This window comes from Halichoeres trimaculatus, unplaced genomic scaffold, assembly GCF_033239565.1.
Source record: "Halichoeres trimaculatus isolate MK-OKI-2021-1 unplaced genomic scaffold, fHalTri1.1 fHalTri1_scaffold_11, whole genome shotgun sequence".
Taxonomy (NCBI): domain Eukaryota; kingdom Metazoa; phylum Chordata; class Actinopteri; order Labriformes; family Labridae; genus Halichoeres; species Halichoeres trimaculatus.
Genome location: NW_027437189.1, coordinates 31,623,410 through 31,639,216, shown reverse-complemented (window position 1 = coordinate 31,639,216; position 15,807 = coordinate 31,623,410). Strand labels below are relative to the sequence as shown.

The following is a 15,807-nucleotide window of genomic DNA, read 5'->3' as shown; positions in this document are numbered from 1 at the left end:
CCCTCTGAACAGTCAATCGTGACACAGTCCATTTGATCGATCTTTTGTATGGGTAGAATATGTATCATGACATTAGTGAGATACAACAGTCATATCAGCTGCATCAAGACTTGGCGCGGAATGCTGCAAATTTGTGACAACCGTCTTCAAGGTGTTAATTACCTGTTGTTTTCAGTTCATTTGTTTTGTCAAAGATAGTAGGGATGAAGATGTCTCACTCCTCTGTAAAATAAGACCTTGTTTTGGCGTACAGCTGGAAAGTATGTGCGATGATATCAGCTACAGCATATAGACTTTTTAGTTGACCGCAGATTTTGTAATTTAATTTCGTCAACTACCTGAACCAGTCATTGCCTCTCTGTTCTGAAAAGTAATAAACGGTTAGGATGTGCTGCCTTCTGTGTGAACGTGAATACAAGACAAACACTCTGTCCTTGGTGTTGAAATGACGAACAAAGATGACTTTTTGGTGCTTGAAGAGGGTCAAAAAGCTTCACACAGAGAATGTATGTGATGAAAGTGTTTCTCAAGTAAAGAAACAGCAGGTGTTCAACCTCAGTTTTGCTGTCAGATGTTTTACCGAAGACACATGGCTCCACTAAAAGTGTTTTCTCACAAAAACTCAAAGGAAGGTTGCCTTGTACTTTCCTTAAAACATCATGCAATTCATATTTTTCCCCTTATAGTTAAAGGCTTGTGTGGATACATCAGTTCTGTTAAGACAAAGGTTACATTTAACTCAGGGCTGGAGAAACATTTCTGATTTTCAATCAACACTAACCTACTCTAACATGACAGCCTTCGTCTCGTGTTTCAGAGTCCCAGAGAAATCTTTTGACAGAGCCCTTTAAGCGTTGTGAAAATCTTCTTTAACCCTCGCTGTCTCTTTCACAGGTTACTATGGCCGAGGCTGCACTGATGCGTGTCACTTGAACCCATGTGAGAACGAAGCTCAGTGCCACAGGAAGCCCAGCTCCTCCCATGGATACATCTGTGACTGTGGAGATAACCACTACGGGCAATACTGCCAGCACAGGTAGATACACACACACTGATACACACCACACACACACAGTCAGGTCAGCATTTGACCAACAGTTTACCTGTGAGAGACCAACACAGTGTAAAGCACTTTGATGCTGTTCATGGCTCTGCTAAGCTGCGTTCAAGCGTACTTTAGTGTGTGTGTGTGTTTGTGAGTGTGTGTTGGTAGATTTAGTTCTGCCTTGTTGTCCCACATCTCCAGCCTTGCATGTAATCCACAGTGGGATGAGTGTAGACTTACCGTAATAACACTGACACACACACACACACACACACACACACACACACACACACACACACACACACACACACACACACACACACACACACACACACACACACACACACACACACATACAATTAAACTGTGAGAGGAGAGCATGACCCTGACCTCTCCCCCTCCCGTCTTCCTTCCTGCCTGTGAAACACACACAGCTCTAAATTAATAGTATCATGATCTGTTCTCTCTGTGTGGTTGCGTGTGTGTGTGTGTGCACACATGAGTGTGTCTCTTTGAAGTAGCTGTAGTGTGTTTGTTGCCAGCAAGTAATGGAATACACCGTTCATGTTCACATTTTTTCCTCTTTTAATTTCTCCTGATTCATTTCTTCTGCCTCTCCTCTGGTGTATTCCCTTTCATCTTCTCAAGAATCCACCAAATATGAAAGTTTAGCTCTTTATTTACTTCTTTGAGAAGATGAGAGAAAACAAACAGTGGGACACACAATGTCTGAGTAGATTTGTTACTATATTATTTCATAAAAACTCTGTAGCACACATTGCAGTCTGATAAAGAAGTGTTTGCCTTTAATCTATGAGTCAGTCAACAAAAAATGAATAGACACCATTACTGGGAATGTGTTTATCTGTTGTTTAAAGTACAAGTACAAGCTGTCTTTACTGTGTGTTTAAAATCACCAGATGACAACCTTTAGGTTACATTACGTTACTTTTTGTCACGACATTGTGAGACGTTGCTGGCGTTAAGTCTTGGTACCTGTTAAGGTTGCCTGTTTACACTTTGTCTGATTCAGTGATTAGTTTTGTTATATCTTGGGACGATACTGGGGCGATTTGCTTATCTCCTGATACAATTCTTTTACGATTTTTGGGGTGCTGAGTTGGTTTAAATTGCAATTCTTTGATACTTCTGAATTTTTGTTTGCTTTTTCAAAACCAGACCAGATGAAAAAGTTGACTGATAATAATGTCTAAAGACTATATTTGGAGCCATATTTTCACAAAAAATGCACATCACATGTGAGTCCATTTTTAGGATTTATTCAGGGGATCTGACATCTCTGCTTTTTTCCAACCCAGCTTATAAACAAAAACAAAAAAAAGGACTTAAATAAAAAATAAATGTCTGTGAATAGCATGATGCTACTCTGCCTCTGGTATTCCCTCTGGTGCTGGGTGAGCACAGCTAGCTCTTCCATTTTTTGGAGATAGATCTTACGTTCCCCTTAACGATGGATGTAGGGACAGGTCGATGTCATCTCTTCTTAGCACACACCACAGCACCAGCACGTCATTCTCGCCTCCTTCTCCTCAGTTCAGAGGGAACATTGGTCCTAGCACCGGTTAGCATCAATGTGCTGCGGGCTGCTAACAGCTACAGTCTTGTGTGTAAACAATGCAACCATGCAACAATGCAACCCCTAGGATATCTAGACACACAGGAACATAAAAAGTTAAAGCATTGCTGCAAATGCAACCAGTTTGATGCCCATGGCCTAAAAATGACATGAAAACGTAATGACAGGCTCCAAATGTGGAGGGAACTAAACAATTTCTGGCAATTTCTTTTTTAAAGAGAAAAAAGAACAACAAAGAGAGAGCTTCTGTAACAAGCTACCACTTTTAAGCCCTGAAGGAGCAAATAACATACAATAGGGAGAAGGGGCTTTGCTATTATCAAAGTAAATTCAGTCATGAGATGTAATAAAAAATCTCTGGAGTTGATGCTAATATCGTTTAAGATCACCCATATCTGATTTCTGTCTCCTAAACTTCCCTCAAGGAGCAATAAAAAGATGCTCACCGCATTAGCTTAGCAAGGAGCTCATCTCCTCAGTGATCCATTAGACAGGGAGAACAGAGGGATGGCACTTTAATTGAAAAAAACTATGAAAAAGCTAAGTGACACGCCCAATAAACCAGAGTGATAAAATCTGGGGCTTTTTTGCGGGGGTAGAAATCATTTGGTTTTAGAAATCTGATCTTTAGAATTAATGAATAGCTGGTTTACAGAATTTTATTAGAGTGGTGTAACGCATCTTTACATTACTGCCCATTGTGTTGCTGGCACTGCTGTATAAAGAAAGTGCACATGCTTTCAGGATGTCTACAGACATCTCAGTCTCTGTATTTGGGATAAAAAGAAATAATCTTTTGGACTCTCAGACCCCCGATTGTTCTCTCGCTGGTTTCTCATTGGGTTGGTATTTTCTAGCAGCTTGATCTCTCTTTGCTCCTTTCACATCTTCCTCTCTTATAATTTCTTAATTTATTTTATCTAACCTTTAAGCAGTTCTTAGTTTGTCATTAATACACTAAAAGTAGCGGTGCAAGTTAATCTCTGTGATTGGATTCAGCTCTCACCTGCCGTTCCTAACTCTTTCCTCTCAGCTTCCTGCTCCTTCTGCTGTGATTCAGATGTTTTTTCCCGTCTCTGTGCTCTGTTTCATGCTTTTTACCAGCTTAACCTCCTGTTGTTGTGATTCTGTGCAGAATTGATCACCAGTGTCCCAGAGGCTGGTGGGGATCCCCGACATGCGGGCCATGTCACTGTGACACCAACAAAGGCTTCGACCCCAATTGTAACAAGACAAATGGACACTGTCACTGCAAGGTAACCGGGAAAGTGCTCTGTGATAGGATTAGAAAAGTTTATCTGGGACATTTTCCAGCAAACATCAAAATTACAAGCTTGAAAAAGATCTTTAACACCAATACAATTAAACAGAAATGGAATAAAGACTTATCTTTAAAGTACCATATTTGAAAACATGCTTAAGGATGCTGTACCGTATCACCAAGTTGTTTTATTTGTTGAACAAATACTCGTAATCTGGTCTTAATTGGACTGAACACTGTCACATTGAGTGTTAATAATGTTAGAAAGATTTGTTGTCTCTTAGTAAGGCTTCTCTAAAGATCACTTTGCCTGTGGATCAATGAAGCTCACAGTAATCACAGTGTGATGGTCTGATGGACAAAGCCAGATGTTTCTGAAACCTTAAATTCTAATCTCTGACATCACCTTTGGACAAAGCATGTGTTGCCATGTGCCTTTTGGCACCTTGTTCTTTGTTTTCTAAGACGAAGCTCTAAATAAAAGATGCATCAGTACAGTCAAGGTCAGGGCTGGCTCACCTCAGATAGGTGTGATAAAGTAAGGCTGGATAAGATGAATGTACTCCCATGTTCTGAGCTCTGTTCTGTCATTTGTTTTGTGGACAGAAGCCATCTATACAGCATAGAATTAAATACACAACACTATGAGATGCCATCTGTCAGCTGTTCTTGTTTACATATGGGTTGTAGAGTAGAGTGAGGTAGTAGCAGCAGCCATCAGCTAGAGCTAAAGCCCCAGCAAGAGACAAGTGTTGATACATACATACAGTGTTTGACATATAACCAACTTTTTAATATACTATGATATTGATATGATATGGTATATAATAATATATTAAACTGACTAGCAATTCTGATGCCAACTAGCATGTGTGACCACATGTGATTGTTGAGTTGTTAAAATGTGTTTGTCACTTGTAAAACCTCTGTGCAGTACTATACAGGGATGGGTACCTTTTACACTTGAAACGATACGGTACCTATGCCCGGTACTTGGCAATCGGTACCGGTACTCAACGGTACCAACTTTTGATACTTTTTTTGTGTTTTGTGTTGTAAAAACTTTACTTTTTTCAGAATAAAATCTCAACATTTTTCAATTAAACATATTCATTCTTCAATTTATATAACCTTGCAATGCTGTGTTCATGTCCGCCATGGAAAATTCCCTACTCTCCCACTCCCTCGCAGTCACAAGGATGCATTTAGGTACCTAAATATGGTGCCTCTCGATTTTACATGAATCAGTACCCGGTACTTTTGACTGAACTTAGTTAATACCTATTAAAGTAAGTAATTCGGTACCCATCCCTACCCGATTCTTTAGTCGAACAACTCCAAAAGATCACAAGATGAGGATCCATTTCTCTGTTCAGCATTTATCCTAGTCACAAGTAAGGTTTACAGCACTGGTCCGACAAGAGTGAGCCCCAATATTTGGGAGCAATACAGTTTTATATCAATCATATCAAAAATAAAAAAATTCAACTTTAAATTAATTTGATAAGAGGACCCCTATTTCAAGTATATTTGAAAAGAAAGGCAAATAAATTCTCCAAACTTGATGCAGATTTAAATCACACAGCACACACACACAAAGAGTAGTCTCTTCTGATTATGCCCATTTTTCCAAATTTTTAACCTGTGCACATATTTGTTATATATTTTATAACACCCACAGTACAAAATAAAAGCTTTCCTCAGCGATGGTTGTGCAAAATAACAGCTTGAAGCTAAACTCCCGCTGCTATTCATGCTGCATCAGAAATACATTTGTCATCTTTATCGTCTGAGATTTTTTATCAGCATATAAGTTAATTGATAAAATGCAGCATTATATACAAAAATGATTAAAAAAGGTTTTTACTGTCAAATTCAGCAAAAAGAAGAGCAGCCTCATCTTATCGCAACATTCATGCAAAAGCTTTTTTACTAAAATATTTTAAAGATAAGGTGCTAATCTTCAAGATTCTCCTGAGTTAAGATTTAGCATTTATCTTCACAGATAAGCACATTTTCTCTGAAGTGGTTTCATTTCAGTTTATTCTATTATCAACAGTAGTTTGTTTGTTTTTCCCTGACAAGTTGAATGTTTAATAAGGTTTTTTTTTTTTTTTCAAAAGCTTGTGATGAAACTGAATGGTTTCACATTTAAAGTGAGCTCAGGGACATTTCCTCCCTTTGGTTAATTAGCAGGAAAAGAAACTCCACACTAACCAAACAAGAGCTGAAGAAGAGGAAAAATATTAGATTAATAAGAAAAGCAAACATCTGAGTGTCCCTGCATTTTCCCTGTTTGCACAGATGGACGTAAATTGCTGACACTATTTTTGGTGCCTTGACATTTCACAGTTGTCTGAGTGAGTTTGATCTCTGCCTCTTATATGCACATGTACATTTGAGTGTTTGTGTCTTCAGGAGTTCCACTATCGTCCACGGGGCTCTGACACCTGTCTGCCATGTGACTGCTACCCTGTGGGCTCCTTCTCGCGGTCATGTGACCCAGAATCAGGCCAGTGCCAGTGCAGGCCTGGTGTGATTGGACGCCAGTGCAACTCGTGTGACAACCCCTTTGCTGAGGTCACAAATTCAGGCTGTGAAGGTGAGAGAAAATTTTGTATCTCAATAATTTCCAAGTCACTTTTTTATCCAGAAGGAGCTTCATCTTTTATTTAGGCATTGTTCTGTGGGCTCATCTTTACATCTCAAACTACTGTCTCCATGATGGTTACTTACCCAGTGAGAGACAATAAGGTTATGTTTCGAAGCAACATGTTTTTTAATAAAGAATAAACTACAATTACATATTAGAGAGTTAAACCTGTGTCACTGTCTCACATCTCATGTTCCATTAACAAACACATCTGCTTTGTCTGGATGCAGCGTTCAGGGTTTGTCCATGCTGTTCAGGAACAAAAGACTCTTTACTTCATTTTTCCATGTCTTTGTTTACTTTGTTCCCTGTCATGTGGAACAAAAGCTGCTGTGTGTAATTTTAAAGTCAATTTCTAGTTTGAAATTGGATTTCAAATTAGTTTTCAAACTTTAATTTATCCACTTCGATGACAAGGAACATATAAAAGTGATGAGTCACCAAGCCTTCAACCTCTGCAATCATAACTGTGTAATTAAAGGATTTCAGTGTCTCTTTTGTTCCATTCTGTAAAGTTATCACACTTGTGAAATGTAAAAAAAATAACAGAGATGTATTCAGTTGTATTCTCCCAGTGTTAAACATCTTCTCTCTTTATCACCTCTGTGTTTTCCTCTGAGAGCTGTCTCTCCCAAGGTTTTCTGTTGTAATTACTGCTTTCAATGTGTAGCTGGCGTTCTTTTCTCTCACACTCATTTTCTTTTTCTTTATCATTTTTTTTAAATGTACCATGATGATAATCCTGATTTTAATGAATGTTTTTTGCTCCTGCAGTTATTTATGATGGTTGTCCAAAGACCATCACTCAGGGGATCTGGTGGCCCCGGACCAAGTTTAATCTGCCTGCTGCAGTGCCCTGCCCCAAAGGCTCTGTTGGTCTGTATTGCTTTCTGAAGCACAAACACACACAACCTCTGCAACTTTTAAACATTATTTTGTTTAAAACATGCCATGTCCTGTCCTCCTTACAGGTGCAGCAATCAGACACTGTGATGTGGAGAGAGGATGGCTGGAGCCAGACCTTTACAACTGCACGTCGCCTCCTTTTGTGGATCTGAATGCTGCTGTACGTATATGCATTCTACACTGTAAAAAAATCTGTAAAAAAAAACAAACAGTCAAAGCACTGGCAGCAAAGTTTCCAGACAAATACCGTAAAATTACATACTGTAAAAACATGGAACTACATGAAATAACTGTAAAAGAAAACATTTTGTTGTCAAAATAAATTAAAACACAGTATTCATAGTTTATAAATGTCCATTATGCTGTAAAATAACACAAATTCAGTCAAAACACATTCAAATCAGATTTCTTTAAGGTTAATCTCTAAAATTCTATAGTAAAAATTATTTATTCTAGGAAACAGTCAAATTAATCTACAGTAATTTCCTGTGATAATACTTTGTTTTCCATGTACAATAATTGATTAGTAATGAATTATTAGTATTGTAATTGTAGAGAAAGTACCATTATTTAACAGTTTTTTTCTAAATTATTACAGCCAAACACCTTCAATATAGTGACAATGCAAAGAGTTCTGCAGAAAATTACTGTTATTTTACAGCAAAATACTTTTTGTTGTGATGGTGTTTTGTAACCATGAGTGAGGAGGGCACACAGAGGATATAAGACTGTGCTGAACATGAAGGTATTGCATTGTGGGAACATGCTGCCTGTGTAACACTGCATGGACCGGCTGTGTAATTCAAAAAACATTGTTATTAAAAATTGACCCACATAGCAAAGACCAGCAACACACCTTGTTCATTAAAAACAAAATGTAAAAATCACTGGGTACATGGTCTGCACAATGGAGCACAGACAGCCAGTCCACTTCATGGGCACAGAGAGCCTGTCTGCCCCTGGACCACAGATAGCCAGTTTGCGCTGTGGAGTGCAAACATACTGTGCCCCCTGAATAGCAGGGTTTCATATCCACGGTGTGTTCTCCTCACTCATGGTTACAAGCACTGTCACAACAAAAATGACTTTGCTGTGAAATAAAAGGATAGAAAAGTAAAAAAGGAAAGAATAGTAAAATTTAGGACACAAACTGTTGGACGACAAAATGACCAGTGATGCATGAGGGGAAAGTGATGTTAGGGCAGAAAGGCAGTGCGTTCTGTTTGGAAGTTTTGGGGTCTTTCAAGATTTGTCTCTGATTAAAAAACAATTCATTCCTGTATTTTAAGAGTTTTTTTTACGTAGTACTTTGTTAGAGTGTTAGACTGTAATTTTACTGTATTTGTCAGGAAACTTTGCTGCCAGTGCTTTTACCCTTTTTTTAATTTTTTTTTTTATAGTTCTTTATGTTTTCTACAGTGTAGTCCTGTATTTTATACAGTTATTTTGCGTAGTTTTGCATTTTTACAGTGTTTGACCTTAATTTGATGGCATTTGTCTGGAAACCTTGCTGCCAGTGCTTTTCCCGTTTTTTTACAGTTTTTTTTTTTTTTTTTTACAGTGAATTGCAACCTAAAATAACATCCAGGATGTCATTTTACAGATAATTTCCGTAATAATACAGTTTTGTAAAATTTTGTTGAAAAACTGAAAAAATGCTTTGCAATCAAGGGTTAATAGCCATAAATTTTCAGATTTTTTTTGGGGGGGACTTTGTAAATTAGTGAAAATCTCTGTAAATCTACTAGCATTTTGTTGTATTATAAGAAAATATGAAAAATTACAGAAAATTTCCTGTAAAATTAGATTTTTTTTAATAGTGTAGTTACACAATAAAAGAAACATGTTTTCATGGGTCAAGACACACATTAAAATGTTAGAGCCAGTCTCAGTGGATGGACTTAAAGAGTAGAGCTGTCTAGTGTAAGCTGGTCACCCTCTCTGGATTTGGATGAGTGCTGCCGTGTGCTTTGAGCTCTCGCACCTTTTACCTTAGAAAGAATCAAACAATTTTTTCAATCTAATTAAAGGCTGCAAACTTGTGTCTTTTGTTAAAATGTTTGAATGTAGCATTAAAATGCTCATCAAAAATAATGGAAGATTAAAATATTGAGTTGATAAATGGTCTAAATAATCTAAAATTCCTCTTTTCATGCAGAATTGTCGCTGAATATAGATTGTTGTATGATTTCCCATTTATTTTTAAATGAGTGAAGAAACTCATTAACACGTGTTCTGTTGCTCTCCATGTCTAGCTTGATTCCCTGGAGCGCAATGAAACCGAGTTGAACACCATCATGGAGAAGAAGCTCGCCCACCAGCTCCGTGACGTCACAGAAGCAACTGCTCGACTCTATGGAAACGACCTGCAGATCGCTGAAAGACTGCTGTCCCGCCTTCTGACTTTTGAGACCCAACAGACCGGCTTTGGACTCACAGCCACTCAGGATGCACATTTTAACGAGGTAAAAAGAAAAACACACTTTTTTTGTTTAAATGTTCTCCAAAGCTGCATTGCAATAGGTTTTTCCTGAAATTTGTTTTTACATTTCATTTGCTAAAAGCTGCAGCCTTTGTGATCTTCAAGTGTTGATGTGCAGAATTTCATGAGCACACAAGTGCTGAGCTGAGAGTGTGAAGAATTGTTTAATTAGTAGTTTTATTGATTCTTATAAATGGTTGTCATGTCACATTAAAGTGGCAGGTATCAGTGATAGGTTTCTTGAAGATGTGTGTAAATATGAGAGTGCTCCTTTTGTAAAAGGTTGTTTAAAAGAGAGGACCGACAGTGACAGGTGAAGCCTATGGTTAGTGCGTGCAGTCAATTTACTGTCTGAGCTCATGGCTGTCGATTTGCTGCAAGCTCTATTTTTAACACACTAAATTGAAAATGTCAATCAGAGGATGATAAATAACAAGGTTGGATAGTATCTCCACTTAAAATACAAGCATCAGTCATTAGGTGTCTCATTCTATCGTAACAAACACACATACCTGCGTATGTCAGTGGAACAATCCACAGGATATGACAGCTCGCAGTAACCAAAAATACCACACTGTCATGTCGGAAAGCGCTGCACCTGATATGATTGATACACTGTACCAACCTTTATAAGCTTCAGACATGGACGTGGTAGTGCAACACAACGTCTTTTCCTGGAATGGGAGGTAATGTTGCTATGGTAATGCAGTGACAGTGGTTCATGAATTATTGCTGCATGTCATCTCTCCATATTAACACACAGGGTGTCATTTTACCCAACAAATCAGAGGAGAACACAGCAGCTAAAAGGACAGGAGAAGAAGAGAGGTATTTTGACATTTAAGTGCTAACAGACAGACAGACGTGCCAGACAGTGCGATGGATGTTTAGCGTGAACTGTATGGCCCCGTTTCCACTAAGTGTTTTAGTTCAGTTGATCTCAGATTTTGTGGTGTTTCCTTTGACTGAAACCAGGACAGATTCCCAGATTACTGACCTGTACTGTCTCCCTTTCTGGTACCCTTCTGTTGGGGTGCCAGACATACTGATCTGACCCCAGAAGGAGGAGCTAGAAACACTGCAGTCCATCAGTTGGTCGAGGAAATCTATGCTCTTTGTTTACTGTGTCGTGTTTTTCTTCTTTGTTGCGCTGCTACGGCGTCACGCTATTATTTAACAGCTGTGGCTTTCAGCATCTGGCATACACGCCACCTACCACAAGAGGGCGCAGTTTTGCTGTGAAAACGCAAACGGGATCAGGCTTAACTGTACCAAACCGTACTGAACCATACTGAACCAAACCGGACTGCTTGGTGGAAACGCGGCTAAAGAAAATGAATTGCTGGATGTCTCCCATAGTTGCTTTTTGTTTACTGTGTTTTGTTTATTAGTGTGGTACACTGCTATGATGCCACACCATTAAATAGCTGACGCGGCTATCAGCATCCTGCTAACACATCGCCCAACAAAAAAGGGCACGGTTGGCTGTGGAGGCACAAACAGGATCAGGCTTTACAGATATGACTCATATCAAACTGTACTGAACCACGGGGCTTGATTAAGGAATTTAGTGTCTTTAAATGACAAAAAAAAAGAGCTGTATCTATCACAGTCCCATAAAACTACTATTACAATTCACTGGTTTGTTTGATGGCTGTTAATCTGCATGCTCAGGAAACAGTCATGTTAGACCCACTCCCTTCTTCCTGGTGATACTGTGTTTATTCTACTACAAAACAGCAGATTCTATATGAACTATCCTTCAATTTAAACAGGTCCAATGCTTTTCATTGCTAACAGGCAATGCCATCTGTATCAGTAAACACAGTGTTTGTAGTAGATGCGGCTGGAGTTTTCTTTCTGTTGTTTCTAAGTGGGTCATTTTTGGTGAGAAATGCTAATCTACCACTATTTGGTGTTTGAAATGATTCGTCGTCTGCTGATGAGTAAGGTCGTCTCATTTTTGCAACCAGGAGGTGACTAATTCATATTCAATAGGGGTCGTAGTGGGAAGTTAAAAAACAGCATTTTCCCCCCTCATGTGTTTCCACACCTGACAGAGAAGCATTTAATGATTTATGCAAACAGGTAAAAATTAGCTGCCTGATGACAACTTGAGCAGAGGAAAATGCACCCTGCTGTGCTGATCTTTGCTTTTTATCGACTGTGTCCTTGTTTTACGTCTAGAACTTCATCAATAGGGTGCAACAAACATTTTCTGTGTCCTAGAATTGAAGTTACATGAAAGCCTGTGTAAAGATTTCAGTTCAGTTACTTTCTTAGATGTTTTATGCCTTCATTTAGCAGGGATAGGACTGTTGATAGAGCAGGACACAGGTGAGGGTGAGGAGTGACATGGGTTAAAGGGACCACAGTTGGATTCGAACCCTGGTTTATTCCTCAAAGGTTAAACTTAAACCTTTCCTGTGTCCCTGTGCTTTCTGATAAAGAATTTTTCTTAGGCCTTGTGCACACATAGTCAGGTATTTTCCAAAAAAGAATATCCCCCTCATTCATTTTTAAATTATGCTTTTGTATACACGTAACTGGGCAAGCAGGCCAAACCCATATGTGGCAGTGTTTTTCAGACGTGAAACCCGGCCGGCCAATTAAAACAATCCCCCGTCATTTATCTGTGACATTTGGGAACTAGGGGTGGGCTATATAGCCTCAACTTCATATCACGGTATTTTAGGGAAATTTGCAGTAATGATATTTACGGTGATACAGGGGGAAAAATATTGAACAACTTATTATTAGTGGTTGCTGCTTCTGAATAACAGCACTTTTATTGCACACACAGTCTGGAAGCCACTTTTCCAATCATTTACTACTACTACACAAGCTTGAAATGGAAACACAGTAAGTTGGTGGCGCAGTTGGAGAGTGTGCTTGGTTGGTGATCAGAAAGTTGCAGGTTGAAGCGTCCCAGCTCTGCGCGACGCATGGCGATGTGTCCTTGGGCAAGACGCTTAACCCCAAATTACTCCCACTGCTGCTTCAGTAGTGTGTGAATGCGCACGAAAGTGCGTGAATGTGTTGGACATACTGATGGACATACTAATAAAAACACTGTGGTCCATCAGTGAGTGAATGTGAATGGGTGTGAATGGGTAAGTGTGACCTGTGGTGTAAAGCAGCTTTGAGTAGTTAAAGACTAGAACAGCGCTATATAAGCTCAAACTCAAGTCCATAAGTAGATCAGATCCAGCGGCAAACTGACGTTTTGGAGGAGGTGAAAAACGTCATAATTCTATACGACACATTCTTTCTATAAGGACACCAACAGAAAGGAAAAGGCATGGACTGAAGGAGCTGAAGTTTTGGGAAGGCCAGGTGAGCTGAACACACTAATTAATTACCATGAAAGTACATTGTCATGGGTGGGATTCCTGCAGGAACAGGTGGTTCTCCTGTGATCTTGTGATCTCAGGTATCCAGCTGCTTTAGGCACTGCTCTGCGCTTTGCTGCGTGGTTCTCCAGAGACGCATCCAGAATGAATTGGCACGTGCTCAAAATCCACAGAACTGCCCTTTATATGTGAATTAGGGTTCGGACGTTCAGCTCGACCACATGACCGTCATAGAGGCAAAAAATCCACTGATAATAACGTAGCTTTCACATCCTCCTCACGTGTCTTCATAGCCTGGTTGTATTCGGCCGTGTGTTTCAGGTTTTTTTACTGGTGTGGTGGAACATGTTTGTTCTGATGCCAGCCTTAGCGGTCATAGTTCTCCTGCACATTTGGGTGTCTGATCTTTGTTCAGTTAAACCACCTCCACATCACTGAGGTAGCTGATCTTTTAGGCTCTAAATCCTCATGTGAGGACGAAGTTGATGCTGCCGTGCTACTTTTTCTCTCGGTCATAATTGTACAAAGCAGGGAGCATCATACGTCATTGCGTCACGAAATGACAAATTTTTATCATCAAAAAACGTATACCAGTACTACCGTAGACGGTATGATATGGCACACCCCTTTTGGGAACTCAGTTTACCGGCGTATACACAAAAAACTGTAGTTTCATGTGGATGACAGGTGTAAACGTTTCTCAGATATCCAGCTACGTGTGGACATGGCCTTAATCTCCAGAGAGCAGTGCAGTTTCAACTTCATTCTTCTTTTGATAATTCCATCACTGTTTCCTCTCTTTCTTGTGTTGGAGGAAGAACTTGTGCATGTTTAAAGCTTGTGTAGTAGTAAAACTTGACCTCCTGTGCTGCATTTAGTTTGAGTGTCTGAGGTTGAATAAGAGGAAGATAAAGGTCTGCTCTCATTTGATTCGATACACACTTGTTGCACACACACACAGTGAGGCTTCAGTCATGACATTGTGCACAAACCACAAAGGATGTCAGCACAGTTCAGAGGGTTATTTGATCGTTTTGTAGTCTGCATACTCTTAAAGACAGCATTTCACAGTCAGCCTGACTCATTCAGTTACTCTCTCAAACCCAGTCTTCAATGTATGTTTACATTTGTGAAGCAAGTCAAGACAACATCAAAGACTCCAGATACGGTTTATAGCTTTACAGCATCAATACTTCATCTTTGACTAACAAGGACAGTTTCCATAGCAACTCAGGAGTAGCATAAATGACATCCTACGGTGAGCGAAATGAAGACCTTTTCCTGCCTGACATTTCATTGAATTTCTTCACCTGACAGTGAATCAAAAAAAAATGTGGTCATTAGGGTGTAACAGGTGGTTGGCTGTTTTCAGCGTAAAGCAATGCTTTCCTGCTACAGGTGAGGATTTTTATTTTCATCCTACCCTCAGTGGTTCAAAAACCTCCACTTGTTTCAGCTCTGAACTCAACCTCTTACTCTGAAACGATAATGTCACCTTTTTTATCACCTGAAGTTAATGATCCAGCGAGAGCTCCTTTTTTTCTCTGCTATAAAAAAGAAAAACACAATATATCTCATAATGCTTGACTCCTCATCTTAAACGCCAGCTATTAGGCCAGGCGAGCAGGTAAAACACTGTTTCTATAGTAACCAAGCGGCGTTGATGGAGCCCTGTGGCTGCAGGAGAAACAAAGGAAGGCAGGGAGGAAAGTGTTTTCACAACAGGAATGTAGAGACGGATGGAGGAAAATGAAACCTTTCCATGATGAAGCCATGATCCAATCTGTGAGGCTACTTCTGCACCTGAAGACGTCTGTCTCCTCAAGAGCAAAACACAAGCATGCCAAATGTATCTTCAAAATGAGAGATCAGATATTTTATGTTCTGTAATAGTCATTAAACTGTCTGGCATGTATATCAGCAGAATGTGCTACACAGCAGTCTGGTAACATAATGGTTTCTCATGCTGGTATCTGTTCAGCATTTAAATGAAGGGTGACAGAAACAGAGCTGGATTCATCGTGATAACTGACATTTCATGTGATGAGTTTTTCTGAGTGATATGGGTGGGGCAACATGTTGCTCTCTGAATGGTACATTTGGTGTACTGGTTGAACTGATGGGCTGGCATTGTGATGCTGCCTGACCCATTTGTTGCCTCTCATTCAGCCTTTGTGTGTCCATGCCTCCCTCTGTCTGTAAATCTATAGTCCGCCTCTTTAAAACTCCTCACGTCTCTCCTTGTGTTCTTCTCCGCTGTGTTTGACCTTTTTTTCTTTCGGTTGATAAATGCAGGCTGAACAAGCTCCTGTGGTTAGAAAGGCCACTTGGATTTACAGCCAACCATTCCCCTTCACGCTTTTCATGAAGGAAATACACTTATTACTCAAGGGGCAACATCCATTTTAGAAAAATATAGCCTATGCTAAAGTGCTAAAAGTTGCTTGATTAATCGACTAATCGAAAAAATAATCGATAGATTAGTCGCCTTCAAAAATAATCGTTAGTTG

The 15,807-nt window shown here is 39.5% G+C and overlaps 1 protein-coding gene across 1 annotated transcript in view; it reads left to right on the top strand.

Annotated features, from left to right (window-relative positions):
- celsr3 (cadherin, EGF LAG seven-pass G-type receptor 3) overlaps positions 1 to 15,807 on the top strand; it is a 192,147-nt gene that overhangs the window by 135,848 nt on the left and 40,492 nt on the right. The window contains exons 14-19 of the mRNA XM_074681031.1: positions 895 to 1,036; positions 3,778 to 3,898; positions 6,322 to 6,505; positions 7,331 to 7,432; positions 7,528 to 7,622; positions 9,718 to 9,927. Coding sequence (XP_074537132.1) covers positions 895 to 1,036; positions 3,778 to 3,898; positions 6,322 to 6,505; positions 7,331 to 7,432; positions 7,528 to 7,622; positions 9,718 to 9,927 — 854 coding nt within the window. The remainder of the gene's footprint in view (positions 1 to 894; positions 1,037 to 3,777; positions 3,899 to 6,321; positions 6,506 to 7,330; positions 7,433 to 7,527; positions 7,623 to 9,717; positions 9,928 to 15,807) is intronic.